Genomic DNA, 15,692 nt, shown 5'->3' with positions numbered 1-15,692 from the left:
TTACAGGTATTCCATCTCTGTTGCTACTATCTTACTGCTATTTTTCTTGTTTATAATCCAATTTTCAGCCCCATATGTCATAATACTTCGCACTAATGGTTTATGAATCTGTGTTTTTGTCTTCATATTTAGGTATCTATCCCACCATACTGAGTTAAGTTGTCGGATTGCTGTTCTTGTTTGTCCTAATATTTGCTCAATTTCTTTCTCTGTTCTTCTTCTTCACTTGTAGATAGGTACTCTGTTTTCGCGAGGTTAATATCTAGGCCACCCTTAGTATATTCTTCTTGTAATTTCTTCATCATATAACTTAGGTCTTCTTGGTCTTGTGCAATCACTACTTGATCGTCTGCAAAGCTTAACGTATATAGGTATTCCTTTCGTACCGTAAAATGCATTTGCATTTTCTTTTCCATGTAGTCAAGGCTTTCTCTAAGTATATTTTGAATAGGGTTGGAGATGTAGAACAACCCTGCAGGAGCCCTTTTGTTGTGGTGAAGCCTCCTATGATTCTTGTTCCCATTTTAATGGACACTTTATTTTCTTTATACAGAGCTTTTATAGTTTCTATGAATTCCGTCTGTATTTCTAATTTGTACATTGCCTCCCATAGTTCTGACCTTGGTACAGAGTCACACGCCTTCTCAGGTCCACAAATGTCAAATGAATATCTCCATTTTTGCTTTTTTCTTTTCCAACAGTTGTTCCAGTGTGTATATGTGGTCTATGCATGATCTTCCTGCCTGATCCTCTTCGATTTTGCCTTTTATTGCTTGCTCTATCTTTTCTCACAGTATCTTCCTCTTGATGATATTACGCTTATTCCTCTGTAGTTTTCGCATCGTTTTTAATCTCCTTTCTTAAATAAAGATGTCATATATGCCTCCGTCAATTTCTTTGAGAGCTGTTCTCCATTTATGGCTTTCTGGCATCCGGTATAATTTTTTTGAGCCGTACTTTATAAGCTCAGGTGAGATGCCTCCAGATCCAGGTGCTTTCTTATTTTTGATTGCTTTTATGGCCGTTTTTATTTCCCTATCTGTTATTTCTATTTCTTGTTGTGGAGATCTGTTTAGTCTTCGCCTGTTTTATTTTCCAGTGGATTGTGGTCTTTGTTCTGTTAACATTTCTTTGTAATAGTCCATCCATTCTTTATCCTGTATATTTCCCAATTTAATTTTTTCTTTTGAGTTTTGTTTCAATCCTCTCAGTACTTTCTATCACTCCGAAGTTCTTGTATGTGATATATCTCGTAGTTGTACCTCTTTGTAGTTATATATATATATATATATATATATATATATATATATATATATATATATATATATATATATATATATATATATATGTATGTTTTAATATTTAAGCAGGTTCTTTCCCATTCTTCATTCTTTTGTTGTGTTATTTATTTTTTGACTTCTCTATCTTTTTCTCTATATTCTTTATAAACTTCATCATTGTTTGTAGTCAGCCATTTTCTGTATAATTAATTTTTTTTTCAATTATTCTTTTTGTTGCTTCATTTATTTTATAATAGTGCTGTTTATTTGTTATATGTTCTTTCTCTCCAAGCATCTAATTTTGCTAAATTCAGCTTTTGACTCCTTCTCTGGAGTCTGCGTCTAGACTTCCGGGGTCTGAGAGCCCCACTTTATTAGTAGAGTACATACTTCACTATTCATTCTATTTCGGCCACTTCAATTATGATACTGTACTTTTATATCGTCGATAATGGACTGCTGCTTAGGTGGAAGGTGGAAGGTGGTGCGAGTACTTCTCCGATATGTCATCGAGACAATAAGGGCGTTTTTTGATCTCAATGGCTTTGCGGATAATCCTTGTTTTATAGAAACGGATGGTAGCGATAGGTCTGGAATTTTGAAATTAAAATTGGTTGCTGACTTGTAGCAAAAGTTGTCGGAAAAATAAAATCAATTTGAACATTTTAACAATTTATTAATAATCAATAAATAACCATATAAAAGTATAAATAAAAAGGTAAGATATAAAATTATTCAACTCTTTCTTCCGTCTAGGTAGAACCATAACGGATTACTTACGAACCCTTTAGCATTTTTGGTAACATTTTGGAACATCTTTCTGCATTTTAATTCCAGTCCATCAAACAGAGATTTGTTAAACGTAATGAAAAACCCAGTGAGCATATTCTTGAAATTATTAGTATCAAACATCTACAAAAATATGAATATCGTGAAAATTACGCATTAAATATGTTGTAGAAAGTATAATTTCCTAAAATATTTTAACTAGAGAGTGTATAATTGTGTAAGTATGCACGAACCTCTCCCTTAGAGGGAACAAAGAATCTTACATAATTTTGTTGTTGTTGTTGGTCAATCAAACCCTTATGCAACCAGTGTTGACATATGGGTCGGAGACATGGACCATTTCCAAGGCAGATGAAAATCTCCTGCTTATATTTGAACGAATAATCCTGGGAAGAATATTCGGTGGCATCTGTGAAAATGGTGTTTGGAGAAGGAGGTACAACTACGAGATATATCACAGATATAAACATATCATCATCATCCAGCCTCAAGAGTCCACTGCTGAACATAGGCCTCTTCCTCATGTTTCCAACCCCGTCTATCTTGCGCCGCTCTCATCCAGTTTTTATCGAGTCTTCTTAAATCGTCAGTCCATCTTGTAGGTGGTCGACCGACGCTTCTCTTGTCTTCCCTTGGCCTCCATTCCAATAACCTCTTTGTCCATCGCCCATCTGTCATTCTGGCTATGTGTCCTGCCCATCTCCATTTTAGTCTGGCTATCTTCTCGATGATGTCAGTAACTCCGGTTCTTCTCCTGATGTCTTCGTTGGTTATTCTGTCTCGCAGAGTTATTCCTAACATGGACCGCTACATTCTTCTCTGCGTGACTCTCAGTTTGGTAGCTGCTGCTTTTGTTAAGGTAAGTGTTTCTGCTCCGTACGTCAAGACTGGGAGGACGCACTGATCAAATACCTTTCTCTTTAGGCATGTGGGCAGCTCACTTTTAAAAGTTTCTCTCAGTTTTCCAAATGCTGCCCACCCAAGGCCGATTCTTCTCTTCAGTTCATGAATCTGGTTATCCCTGCCAATCATAATTTCATGTCCCAGGTATTTATATCTATCTACGAGTTCTATTTCTTTTCCACCAATACTGATGTTCTGGTTGGGTACCAATAACCTGGTATAAACATATATTTGGTGGTAAAGACGTAGTATCCTTTATAAAAATAGGAAGACTAAGATGGGCAGGACATCTGGCAAGATAACAGCAGAACAACCCTCCTAGAAGAATCCTTATGTCGCAACCTGTGAGAAGTAGAAGTAGGGGTAGGCCAAAACTCAGATGGAGGGATGGTGTAGATGAGGATTGTAGACAAATAGGCGCAGCAAACTGGCAACAGTTGGCAATGGATAGAACTGACTGGCGTAATAGACTTGGGAAGGTCGAGGCTCTTTTATAGGGCTGTAGCACCAATGACGTTGATGCTGTTGGTCAATCAAACCTCAACAAAACAATACATCCAAGACACTGACCCAGTAATAGATTAAATTGAACATTTGCGTTCGATGAAGACGACTATATAAAGAATTCAGAGCATTCTATAAGGAAGTTAACATCAACAAAAAGGAAACTACGTATGTAATAAAATAATTTGATAATGATATTATGCAACATATCCTGCTAAAGATACAAATGTATATGTTTATAAATGTCTTAAATATTGAAACTTACCTTATCGAACTGGTTTTCTTTATTGTGGATATTAAATGAGAATTGACCGACGTTTTGGAACGCCTCGAACCAGTGAACAAACTGCGGTTTCGATAAATCCAGTATAATTCTCAGGAACTGTGGATCTTTTACTATTATCTTGCTCAAACCGTATAAATCAGTCACATGCATGCTAAAAAAATTAATACTAAGTATAAACAATTTCTTCAGTTTTTTCAACTGGATGCTAGCTTTTGCCAGTGAAGGTAAAACAGAAGGTCACAAATCCACGACACGATTATGTCTTACAGCAACGCTACAAGAATCACAAACTGAAGTTGACGGTGATTAACAAGGCAAAAAAACCTAGATCTTTTAAGGGTACTAGAGCAGAAAAACTACCTGTTGATTGCTTCAACCAAAGGAAAGGGGGGATCGATAAAAAACATTTCAAGAATGGTTTGAAGATAAATTTGTACCAGAAGTCAAAAAACATTTAAAAGCAAACAATTTGACACAAAAAGCCGTGTTGTTGATTGACAACGCCCCCTCACATCCTAAAACGCATATGCTTAAGTCTGCTAACTAAATTTTTGCCCCCAAACACGACTGCGTTAGTTCAACCTATGGACCAAAGCGTCATTGCGTCTAAGAAGAGAAACCACAGAACAAAGTTACTTCGTTCAAAAATTGAAGAAAGATATGACTTTAAAGGGCGATGGAGCGTGCTATGTTGGGCGTTTCACTACGAGACAAGATCCCAAATCGCCAGCTACGACAAAGAACAGGAGTGGCTGATGCAGTAGAGAGAGTAGCAACACTAAATTGGAACTGGGCAGGTCACGTGGCTCGAATGACAGACAATAGATGGACCAAGCGGATACTGGAATGGAGACCAAGAGATGATGCCTACCGAAGTAGAGGTCGTCCACCAACACGTTGGACTGACGATCTAAAACGTTGTCATAGGAATTGGATGCAAGAGGCACAAGATCGAAATAGATGGAAAATTATGAGGGAGATCTATGTCCAGCAGTGGATAATCGAAGATTGAATGATGATGATGATGATGATGACTTTAAAAAGGTTTGAAAGTCATTCACTATTCTCGACTCTCGAAATTGCATCAGCGTAGAAGTCTGTAAAGTCTTCAACAATTGTGAAGTCATGGAGAAAACTGTTACCAAATATCGAAACTAGCAGTTGAAGAAGATGCAAATGAACTGCCTGTCCTTACAAGTTTAATGAACTCAGTTCCTGGGGGGAGAGAATGTGGACGCAGCAAACCTGAAAGAGTGGTTAGACTATGACGCTACCGACTAGGAATTTGAGCATTTAATGATGAAGACACTCTAAGAAAATGTCGAGGAGAAAACGAGGAAAGTGATGAAGAAGAGGAGCTTGTACCTAGTGGATTAGTGACTCACGAAGCGGCCTTTTCGTCACGTGAATGAACTTCTAGAATACCTAGAGGACCAGGACGACGCGCTACTCGCTGAAAAACTAATGCTGCGTAAAGTGGAATGTAGAATAAGGAAACACTTTTCCACTCAAATAAGCAGAAACAAGTGACAGACTACTTTGAAGAAGTGTAAAAATAAAAGTACGAGTTGATCATATATGGCAGTAAGAGGGAAAACAATCGTAGTCCTCTTTTGGTCGAAATTGAGTTTTCTAGTAATGAATACATATTACTTTCGGATGGTACGGAGTAAAAGGGAAAACATTTACAGTCCTTTTATTACAAATTTTCCCATCAGAGGACATTACTATCTAGAGTGCGACCTTTAATTAATGATAAAGCTTATACGGAAACTCCGGATGATTTTAGAGAAGTCCTCCGCAACAGCAGAGTAAAACTCAAACCGTTCCAAGTGGTGGACTGTGGGAAAGATATCAAATTTCTGAATTTGACTAAGCATTTCTCCAACAAGTATCCCAAGAAATACTCAATGCCTAGGAGACCTATTCGAGTGTTGGAAATCAGGAAAATTAACTCTCAATTCATACCTATTCTAGGTTATTTGCAGGATCGCTGTTTGAATGCAAAGTTAAAGAAATTTAAGGAAAGCTCATAATATCACAACTCCGGAAGTTACTAGCCACAATCATCCCGAATCTTTTTACAACGGTACACTTCCGGTCAAGCTGCTAAGTTACAAGATCTACCCCACTTGACCAAATATTTGGAAAATGTAAACACTAGGAAGTTCTACAATGATTTACAAGGTACTGAACAGGAGGGAAGTTCGGAGGAAGAAACATTTTGTGAGGCAGAAGCTTGAAGGTATCGGGGAAGAACGTTCATGGTCCATGCCGGCACACTCAATTTTTTGTATTTCGCAAATAAAATATTTTTTGTCTTCTTTTGATTTTTCCTCTGTAAACACGTCAACGTACCACAAAAAAAAAATTAACCGATTCCTACGGTTGAGTTAAAACAATTTCTTTTAATTTGAAACATTAAATTTCGATTTCCATTGAAAACTGTTTTAGCAGACTGCTATTGTTTTCCCACCTGACTCCTCATATGGTTAGCTAATTATTCTATTAAAAAAATTCGTTAGTGTTTTAAAATAATTTGTTGACATAAATAATAGTAATTAGATGGTTTTTTGCAAATTAGATTGAAAATACAATGCAAGCTTTTAAAAACTAATATACCTATTGTATTTTATACAGTAAAAAAAATTAATCAAAAAAATACCATGAAAAACATTGAATTATTGCTAAAACGTGCGGGTTTTTAATACATTAGTTTTTATGGTCAAATGTTTAGATTAAAACAACGTGGTTATAATTTATAATTTATCTCTTATGACTAGTGAGTTCCCTTCTTTCTGGAAGAACAGTTATATTGTACCCATTTTTAAGTCAGGTAAAAGGGAAGATATTGAAAAATACCGAGGAATTTGTATACAGTCAGCAATCCCAAAACTTCTCGACAAGCTAGTGACTTCTCACTTATCAAAACTAACAAATAATATAATACCCCAACAGCATCTATACTGACTTCTCAAAGACATTCGATAAAGTAAATCATCGTTATTTTATCAGTAAATTAGGAGCCATTGGTATAGCTGGCAAATGGCTTGATTGGTATGATAGTTTTCTTGTGGGTAACACCCAGAGTCCTGTTGACGTCCTCTCTGGAGTACCACAGGAGTCACATTGTGGTCCTCTACTTTTTGTCCTCTTTGTTAACGATGTTGAGAAAGTCATTAAGTATTCAAAATTTCTCAACTTTGCTGACGATAAAAAAATTTATAAAGTCATTACTTGTCAGTATGATCAAATTCAGCTACAATAGGATCTCAGCAGATTTAGCGATTGGTGCAAACTAAATGAATTAAAATTGAACATTGATAAGTGTTGTGTTATTACTTTTCACAGGAAGCAAACAATTTTAAATTACGATTATAGCATTGGTAACACTCAGCTGTCTAGGCAGGACTCCGTTAAGGATTTAGGTGTTTATTTTGATTGTAAATTAACATTTCGTAAGCATCTAGAGGTCACAGTAAACAGTGCATTTAAACAATTAGGGTTTATAACTAGAAACACTTCTCAATTTTCATGTTTTTTTACCAATTCTTTTTAATAGTCTCATTCGCTCCAGACTAGAATACGCAATAGTTGTATTGATAGATATTATATTAACATCTATAGACAAGCATAAATTTGTTAAACACCATCATTACTGTAGTGCTTTTCATGACCTCTCTGTCCCATACAGTTATAGTATGATAGCTGATCACTTGAAAATGGTTTCTATGAATCGGCGAAAAGATTATTGTTGCCTAATATTCCTTTACAAAATTGCTAATAATTTGATAAATTGTCTTGAACTTTTAAATCGATTAGGTCTTAACACTCTTCATGTAACTAGGCATACTTCGTTCTTTCATCTACCATTTCATTAATTTAATTATGAATACTTCAAGCATCTTAATCATATGGTGAGACTATATAATAGGTGCCAAAGTGTTCTGGACTTATTTTTCCAGTCCTTAGAACAATTTAAAAATCTGATAAAGAGACTGCTATTTGTGTGATATTAGCTTGTATTCTTTCTGTCTTTCTTTCTCCCCTTCCTTTTAGCCTAATAGGGTGTCGGATTTGGGCTAGCTATTTTAATTTACATTTACCCACCTCTTCCATTCTTTTCTGTTTCCTGCCATTATTTTCAATTCCTCGAGTGATTTTTGTTTAAGTTTTCCCGCCTCTACTACTTGCTGTATCCATTTTTTTCTTGGTCTGCCTCTTTTTCGTTTTCCGATGTTTTTTGCTTCATAAATTTTTCTTGTTATTCTATTGGATTGCATCCTCATCAGATGTCCATACCAGTTCATTTGTCTCTTTGCTATTTTGTTCATTATCGGTTCCTGGTTGGCCATTCTCCTAATAGTCTCGTTGCTTAATCTATCCCATTTTGTCTTTCCAACTATCCTTCTTAGATGTCTCATCTCCATTGCGTTTATCCTGCTCTTATGTTTTTCCAGAATTGTCCAGTTTTCACTTGCATAGAGCACAGTCGGTATCACTATTGTGTTATATATTTTTATTCTTGTTTCTCGTGCAAGTTCTCTTTTTCCCATTATTGGGGCTAACGCATAATATAACTTGTTTGATTTCTTTGCTCTATTTGTTATTTCCCAGTCTATTTTTCCATCATTAGTTATTATACTTCCCAGGTATTCGTAAGTTGTTACTATTTCCAATTCTGAGTTTTTACATTTTATCTTTATATGATTATCTTCCTTATCTCCTTTGCTGTTTGTTTATCTCCATTTTAAGTTCTTCTATTTGTTCTACCCATATATCCATTATTTTCTGCATTTTATTCTCGGAATCTGCTATTAGTACTATGTCGTCTGCATACATTAAGGACTCTATTGTTACCGGTTGTAATCTACGGTAACCTATTATTGTCTTTAGTTGATTAGTTCTGACTCTAGTGTTTCTTATCAATTCGTTCATTACTATTATGAATAGCAAAGGGCTGAGACTATCTCCTTGTTTAATACCTCTCTTCCAATTAAATGCTTCCGATCTTTCCCCTGTTATTTGTACCCTTCTTTTACCTCTTTGTAAGTACTTTCTATAATTTTTATCAATGCATTAGGTACGTTTATTTTCCTCAAGCATTTCCCTATAATATGTCTTTCTATCGTGTCAAATGCTGCTCTTAGGTCTATGAATGCTTAATACTAGTTTTTTCCCCGTATCTATGCTTCTTTCTATTAGGTTTCTAATGATATATATGTTGTCATTTGTCTGTCTTCCCGGTCTAAATGCCATTTGTTCTTCTCCCAATACCATTTCTACTTCTTGTCTCAGTCTCTTCTCTATTATTTTTAGTTTGTATTCAAGTTAATTATTAGTTTTTGTTAAACTTTACTAATTATTTTCCAATGTTATGCTTACTTTGAAAAATTTTATATATTATATTTTGTTCCAATGTAAATGGTATATCCGTTAATAAATAAATAAATAAATAAATAAATAAATAAATATAGTAGATAGCTAAGTTCAGATGCTACCTAGACTATTATTATTTTAGAAATTCGAACTGTAGCTCTTGAATATTTATCAAAAATACATCACTACAGTATTAGTATCACAGGCAAAAATATTTCGTACTTACATAAGATTAAATTTGAAGCTTCTCAATTCACTTTTGCAATAAGCACAAGCTCCGGAAATTTCTATAAGACGGTTACAACCGTTGCAACTGTTAGTCATGTCTACTTGAAGAATGTGTACATTAAAAACTTTCGACCATACAATTACTCCATGAGGTACGCTGTTGCCTTTACTAAGGAAATACGGTGAACCCCAATCGCCTTCAAATAATCCATATCTACAAATAATATAATGATGCAATTATTTCTTCCGCACTTTTTGCACTCCGGGTGATCTTAGGACTAAAGGCGAGACAATCCTGAAGAGGTCGATTCAAATCACTCAATAAATTCACTTTCTTAACCATCTAAAAAGAATTAAGAAACAGAAAGAACAATGGTTAAAAGAACAATGCGCAGAAATAGAAGAATAGCAGAAAAGACATGATAGTTTTAACACACATAAAAAATTAAAGAATTAACTCACAACAATAGAACAAGAAAACCGGGAATGTCCATAAAGAGATGGACAGAATACATCAATGAACTGTTCAAAGACAATAGAACAGAACATATGGAGATAGAAGTAGAAGAGGATATGGTTTTAATGATATTAAAAGAGGAAATTAAAATGGCATTAAAAACAGCAATAATGGTAAAACAGTAGGTCCAGACCAAATCTCTATAAAAACTTTAAAATGCATAAATGATGAAACCTTATACATTAGACATTTAGTAGACTTATTTAACTCAGTATACAAAACAGGACACATACCGAAACAATGGTTACTCTCCACCTTTTGTGCTATCCCTAAAAATACAAACGCTAAATATTGCAGTGAATACAGAACAATATTACTAATAAGTCACATTCTCAAATTATTCCTGAAAATAATACATGGTCGTATAAGTAAAAAACTGGAAGAATATAGAAGGAATAGATGATAGCCAGTTTGGGTTCAGAAACGGACTAGGAACCAGAGAAGCGTTATTTGCTTTTAATGTGTAAGCTCAAAGATGTAATGATATGAATGTTGATGTGCATGTTTGTCACATTGATTTTGAAAAAGCATTTGACAAAGTAAGACATGAAAAATTAGTCCAAATTGTAAAGACAAAAAACATAGACCATAAGGACTTACGAATAATAACAAACCTCTACTGAAATCAAAGAGCACAAATCGTAATAGATAACGAACCCAGTCCAGAAATTGAAATCAGGAGAGGAGTTAGGCAGGGATGTATTATGTCCCCATTACTATTTAATGTATATAGTGGAACCATTTTTGAAGAAGCATTACTATCTCAAAGTTAAGGAATAATAATTAACGGAAGATCTATATTAACAACATAAGATATGCAGATGACACCGTGATTATGGCAAGCTCTGCTGAACAACTCCAATTACTGCTAAACAAAACAGTTTCTGTGAAAAATATGGACTAAAAATGAATATAAAAAAGACCAAATACATGATAACAAAGAAAACAAATACCAACAAATATACATTTGGGAAATGTACCGATAGAAAAGGTTGATATACCTAGGAACCTGGATTTCAGACAATAATGATCAAACAATCGAAATAAGAGCCAGGATAGAAATAGCAAGAAAGGCTTTTGTAAAAATGAAAACAATTCTCTGCAACAAAGACCTTAGATTAGAACTGAGAGTAAGAGTATTGAGATGCTACATGTTTTCGATACTGCAATATGGACTTGAAAGCTGGACATTAAAGCAAGAACACATAAATAAGTTACAGTCCTTTGAAATGTGGTGTTACAGGAGGATGCTTAGAATAGAATGGACACAGAAGAAAACTAACAAGGAAGTATTGAGAGATATTAGCAAAGAATGCGAAATAATAAACACAATAAAAATAAAAAGTTACAATATCTGGGACACGTAATGAGGGGACAGCGATATGAACTGCTAAGGCTGATAATACAGGGAAAGATAAGAGGAGGAAGGAGTATAGGAATAAGGAGAGTGTCATGGTTGAAGAATTTAAGAGACTGGTGTAAATGCAGTTCTATAGATCTCTTCAGAGCAGCAGTAGATAGAGTAAAGATGGTCATGATGATATCCAACCTCCGATCGAGAGACGGCACTTAAAGAAGAAGCCATCTATATAATTGAATGCATTATGTTCCTTTTTAAAAAATTTACTTTGTTTTATCACCTGCTTCCCAATCATGAATATAATACAAGAAGCCTTAATTTGAATTTCCCACTTCACGGATTGTCTCTAACAGAGAGAAGTCCTTTGTATGTGTTTGTTAAATTTTACAATAGTTTACCATCTGAAATTCAAAAGGAAACATCTGACATTCAACAAGAAACACACTTTTCTTTTAAACGAAATTTTCCCTGATCAGCATATTTAATTTGTAATGTTAATATATTTTAATCTGTAGACGTTATTTGCTCAATTATGTTAAACAATTTATGCAAATAAAAATTTACTCTATTCTACTCCAATGTTATACTTACAGGTTTACTGCATGAAACTCAGTACGGGGCATGTATGACAAAATTTCTATTGTAGTAAATATAGTGCTTTTCATATATGTTGCCATAGGTTTGACGTTGTTTACTCTGACTCTCATTTCTGGTATCAAACCAAGAGGCATGAGCTGGTTTATCCAGTTACTCAAATATACTACCAAACTCGATTGGGTTTGGTTTTCTAGGTATCCAAATATTAAGGTATGAGTTTCTGAACCTAAAAAATAAAGGTTAGAATCTACACAAAAAGAACAATTAAGTATTTGTATATAGAAACACCATATTATAACCGGGAGCAATATAAAAAAATGGTGCGGTACTATTAATGTAGATCAATACTAATTTCACTGTCAGAAAAACTAAGATGTGTTACTATTAAATAACGAGACTGACTGTAAAGTGTCACTTGTAAGATAGAACTGAATAGCTACTTGATCAGTAAGAAAATAAAGAACAAAATGCTAAATACAAACACTAAATCGCAAATTTAGAGACTGCTTACCTGGTGTTGAAAATCCATACAGTGACGTTCTTTTATTAGTTTGTGAGAAATTTTGAACAAAACCTCTATTTCGTACAACACCTTCAAATGATAAAACCATATTTGAAGTTTTTGACATATACTTCTTACAATCTTGTACTTCTAATATTTGGTTTTTCGAATCAACTTCAGTTGGTCCTAGTTCTTGGAAATAGGCACTATTTTCAACAATTAGAAAATTCTTATATGTACCTGCTACCATGAGTTCACTGTTATATATTTCTTTCCTTAAAAAGTCATTTAACATACATTTATAGAAATATGTGTCACATGAACCGCATATTAGACTACTCTCTGATAATGATCTGAAATTTTGCATTCCAGCATACCTGTATATGATTTAATTATCTATAAAATTTATAGTTCACTATTTATAATGCTATAATTAATTAAACAACTAAAACATTGTTTGCTTAAATACATTCTTTAAAAAACCAAAATAATGTAAATAACACTGGATCAATCTTAACAAAACAAAGCTAAGCAGGATTGGAGCTGTCAATAGATATGTAAACAGGCAATGGTTAGGTGGAACTGTACGATACGTTTGAGATCTGATTATTTTAACAGATGTCTAATGTGCGGTCTATGTGAATAAAATACCCTCTATATAACACACACTCACTTTCTCACACACGCCACACGCACACACACACACATACATATATATAAATATATATATATATATATATATATATATATATATATATATATATTAATATATAATTCTACTTACATAGAAATGTTGTGGTGTAATCTGTACCTGAAACCTTCTTTTAAAAACAATAATATATTTATGTATGCACTAGGTAGTGTTAGATAAAATACTTCATTTATGTTGTTGTCATTTTCCTTGCTCACTGAAATTTGTAAGTAAGCTTCAGGATTTTTGTTTTGTCCTATACATACCTGAAATAAATTCATCCAGTTTCTTTTAAGTATATTGGAAGCAAATCAAACAGTTTTTGTATAGTAAGGCTCCTCATTTCACAGTTGTCATCCTCATTAACTTATTTAATGAAGAACTCGTTAATATTGAAATAATTTAAAAAGATGTCCCACAAATCATATTTGCTAAGAAAAAATCACAACACAGCACATTCCTTTTTTACTGTAAAATGAATGGTAAGAACCAAAATTTTTTTGTTATTGGAAAGAATAAAAATATGTGATGATCAAACAAGCCCATCTGGATATTTAATTGCTATTAGAATGTGTATACATTAAAAAAGCTGTGAAGGCCACAGAGAAAATACTTATTGTCTACAGTTTGTTCAACAAAGAAAAAGCAAGGTAGAGAAGTTTTTTTACTCTTATAAAAAGCTATGTTCTATCCAAAAATAGAATTTAAAAATCTTCGAATTATATCTCTCAATCCAAATTTGTATTTTGTTAAAATAGCCACATGATCTATTTTAAAAAGAGAGCTAGACTGAGATTTTTTTTGTTTAGTTTACTATCAAGTAGCAGAAAAATATGATATGTAGTTCTCTGAAGGTGGTAAAAATAGTGTGATATGATGAAAGAATATATAAGGAAAAATAGAAAAGAAGATTCAAAATAAAAAAAGGCAATTAAGGGTTCAAAACTCAAAAAACTATAAAAACTCTGTTATATCCGCTCCCCACTAAAAAAAAAAAAAAAAATTCAACTACAAGCAGCTACAGCTTTGTTTAAGATGGTATTTAATATAAAGTCTGCTACTGTGAACATTTGGAAACATTGTCTAAAAATACTACAACAAATTTTGTTTCATTTGCCACCTATTCCTTTTTTTTAATAAAAATTTTGACAGTGTGTCATATTTTGTTTCATAATATTCTATTTCAATACAAAATGACTAAGAGAAAGAGAAAAGCCAAGAAAAAACAAGGGCAAACCACAGTAGGTGGACAAGGTGACCAATCAAATGAAACACCAACAATTCCAAATACAGAAACAATCCCACAGACAAATTTACAATGTATAGCCATTTTACCTGGCATCGGATATTATGAAAGTTCATCTTCGTCAAATAGTGAACATAGCTCCAATTCAGATATTAAAAGATTACCCAAAGTTAAAAGAGATTTACTAGGAAGGCCTATTGAAACAAAGAAGAAATAAGATACAGACAACTAAATTAATAAAGATGTTTAAAAAACTTACTGTGCTTTTTCTCAATATGCCAAACTCCCATGCATTTTTAAAACCATCGCTGCTGGGCTCTATCTGTCCATATAATTTCTTAGATTTGCTTTCAGTACTTAAAATATTAATGTCTTTAAAATCAACTATTAAATATTCCAAATTTGGCACCCTAGAATCTTTAAATATTTCAGTTACTACTTTATATTTTGTTAAAATTACAAAACTATCTGCAAACTTATCAGTACTTCCAGATTGGTTTGTTATAATGCATACCATTTTGTGCAAGTTGTCTTTCATCATTAAAAACCCATATTGAGGATCTACGTATAAGAAGCCAAATAGTAAACTATTTTTTTTAAGTCCATAATGTACTCCAAATGACCAAACAGGGAAATCATGATACTTATCAGAAATTATTTCTACATATTTACATCTGTTTATCGGAATTATGTCAATGTCCGATATCCAGTTGTTTAAACAAATATGACTGTTCAATTCATTATCATTATATTCAGGTTTTATCACAGTTTCTAGTAATACTAACAAAATTTCAATTTGTTCTTGATCACTTTTAAAAATAAACGATTTCTTCAACATTTCTAATGTACGATCAATCATAAGTAAATCAGCTACACCTAGGCTATATTTTTTTATTAAATGAGTGAATGAATTGGCTTTGAAATCCACAGTTAAATCTCCTTTAATTTTCGAATTTTCGCAGGCTACACAAGTTAATGACGATATATGTAAATTTGTAGCGATTATTTTTGAATGTAAACGAGGTAATTTAATTTTAATGTCGTATATTTTGAGTATACTAAGATGTATTTTATATTTTTTATCCAGTTCCAAATATCCATAATACGGATCCACTTTTGTAACAACTCCCTAAAATTATAAGAATTTTATAAAGTTACAAAAATTTAACATGTTATACATACCTCACATTCCATACTTTATTTGTTTTGTTTTTATTTATTATTATTAGTTAAAAAAATTTAAAAAGAATACGGTTATTATGATAAACAATTTAAAATCTAATCTCAATATGGCCTCTACATCTTTAGAAAAACAGTTACTATGTCATTTTTATTAAAACGGTCTGCACATATTTTATAAACATCCACCCGTTATCGTTATAATAAAATATCGTTAATTTCTTTTATTTA

General features: G+C 33.1%; 2 protein-coding genes across 3 annotated transcripts in view; one reads left to right on the top strand and one right to left on the bottom strand.

The window, feature by feature from the left end:
• The window catches only part of LOC140435270 (uncharacterized), a 79,733-nt gene that overhangs the window by 54,463 nt on the left and 9,578 nt on the right, over positions 1 to 15,692 (top strand). The window lies entirely within an intron of this gene.
• On the bottom strand, positions 1,942 to 15,594 carry LOC140435269 (uncharacterized). 2 transcript variants are annotated; one of them, XM_072524087.1, is made up of 8 exons: positions 15,465 to 15,594; positions 14,542 to 15,411; positions 13,130 to 13,302; positions 12,355 to 12,620; positions 11,838 to 12,069; positions 9,368 to 9,583; positions 3,742 to 3,913; positions 1,942 to 2,192 (listed from the first exon to the last, which is right to left on the bottom strand). In XM_072524087.1, exons 1-8 carry the CDS (start codon positions 15,474 to 15,476, stop codon positions 2,016 to 2,018), a joined length of 2,118 nt encoding a protein of 705 aa, XP_072380188.1. In that variant the 5' UTR covers positions 15,477 to 15,594; the 3' UTR covers positions 1,942 to 2,015. The 2 variants fall into 2 exon arrangements, with proteins under 2 accessions (XP_072380188.1, XP_072380189.1); XM_072524088.1 differs by lacking the exon at positions 9,368 to 9,583.

Source organism: Diabrotica undecimpunctata, chromosome 2 (genome assembly GCF_040954645.1).
Source record: "Diabrotica undecimpunctata isolate CICGRU chromosome 2, icDiaUnde3, whole genome shotgun sequence".
Lineage (NCBI taxonomy): Eukaryota > Metazoa > Arthropoda > Insecta > Coleoptera > Chrysomelidae > Diabrotica > Diabrotica undecimpunctata.
The sequence above is the reverse complement of the archived record's forward strand: the minus strand, read 5'-3'. Positions and strand labels throughout refer to the sequence as shown.

Bases quoted from the DNA above. Each gene is read 5' to 3' on its own strand.
- LOC140435269 (XM_072524087.1), bottom strand. The intron at 9,584-11,837 runs GTAAGTATAACA...TATTATTTGTAG, and splicing joins GAGTTTCATGCAGTAAACCT to ATATGGATTATTTGAAGGCG. The intron at 3,914-9,367 runs GTAAGTACGAAA...TAATTTTTTTAG, and splicing joins AGCTTCAAATTTAATCTTAT to CATGCATGTGACTGATTTAT.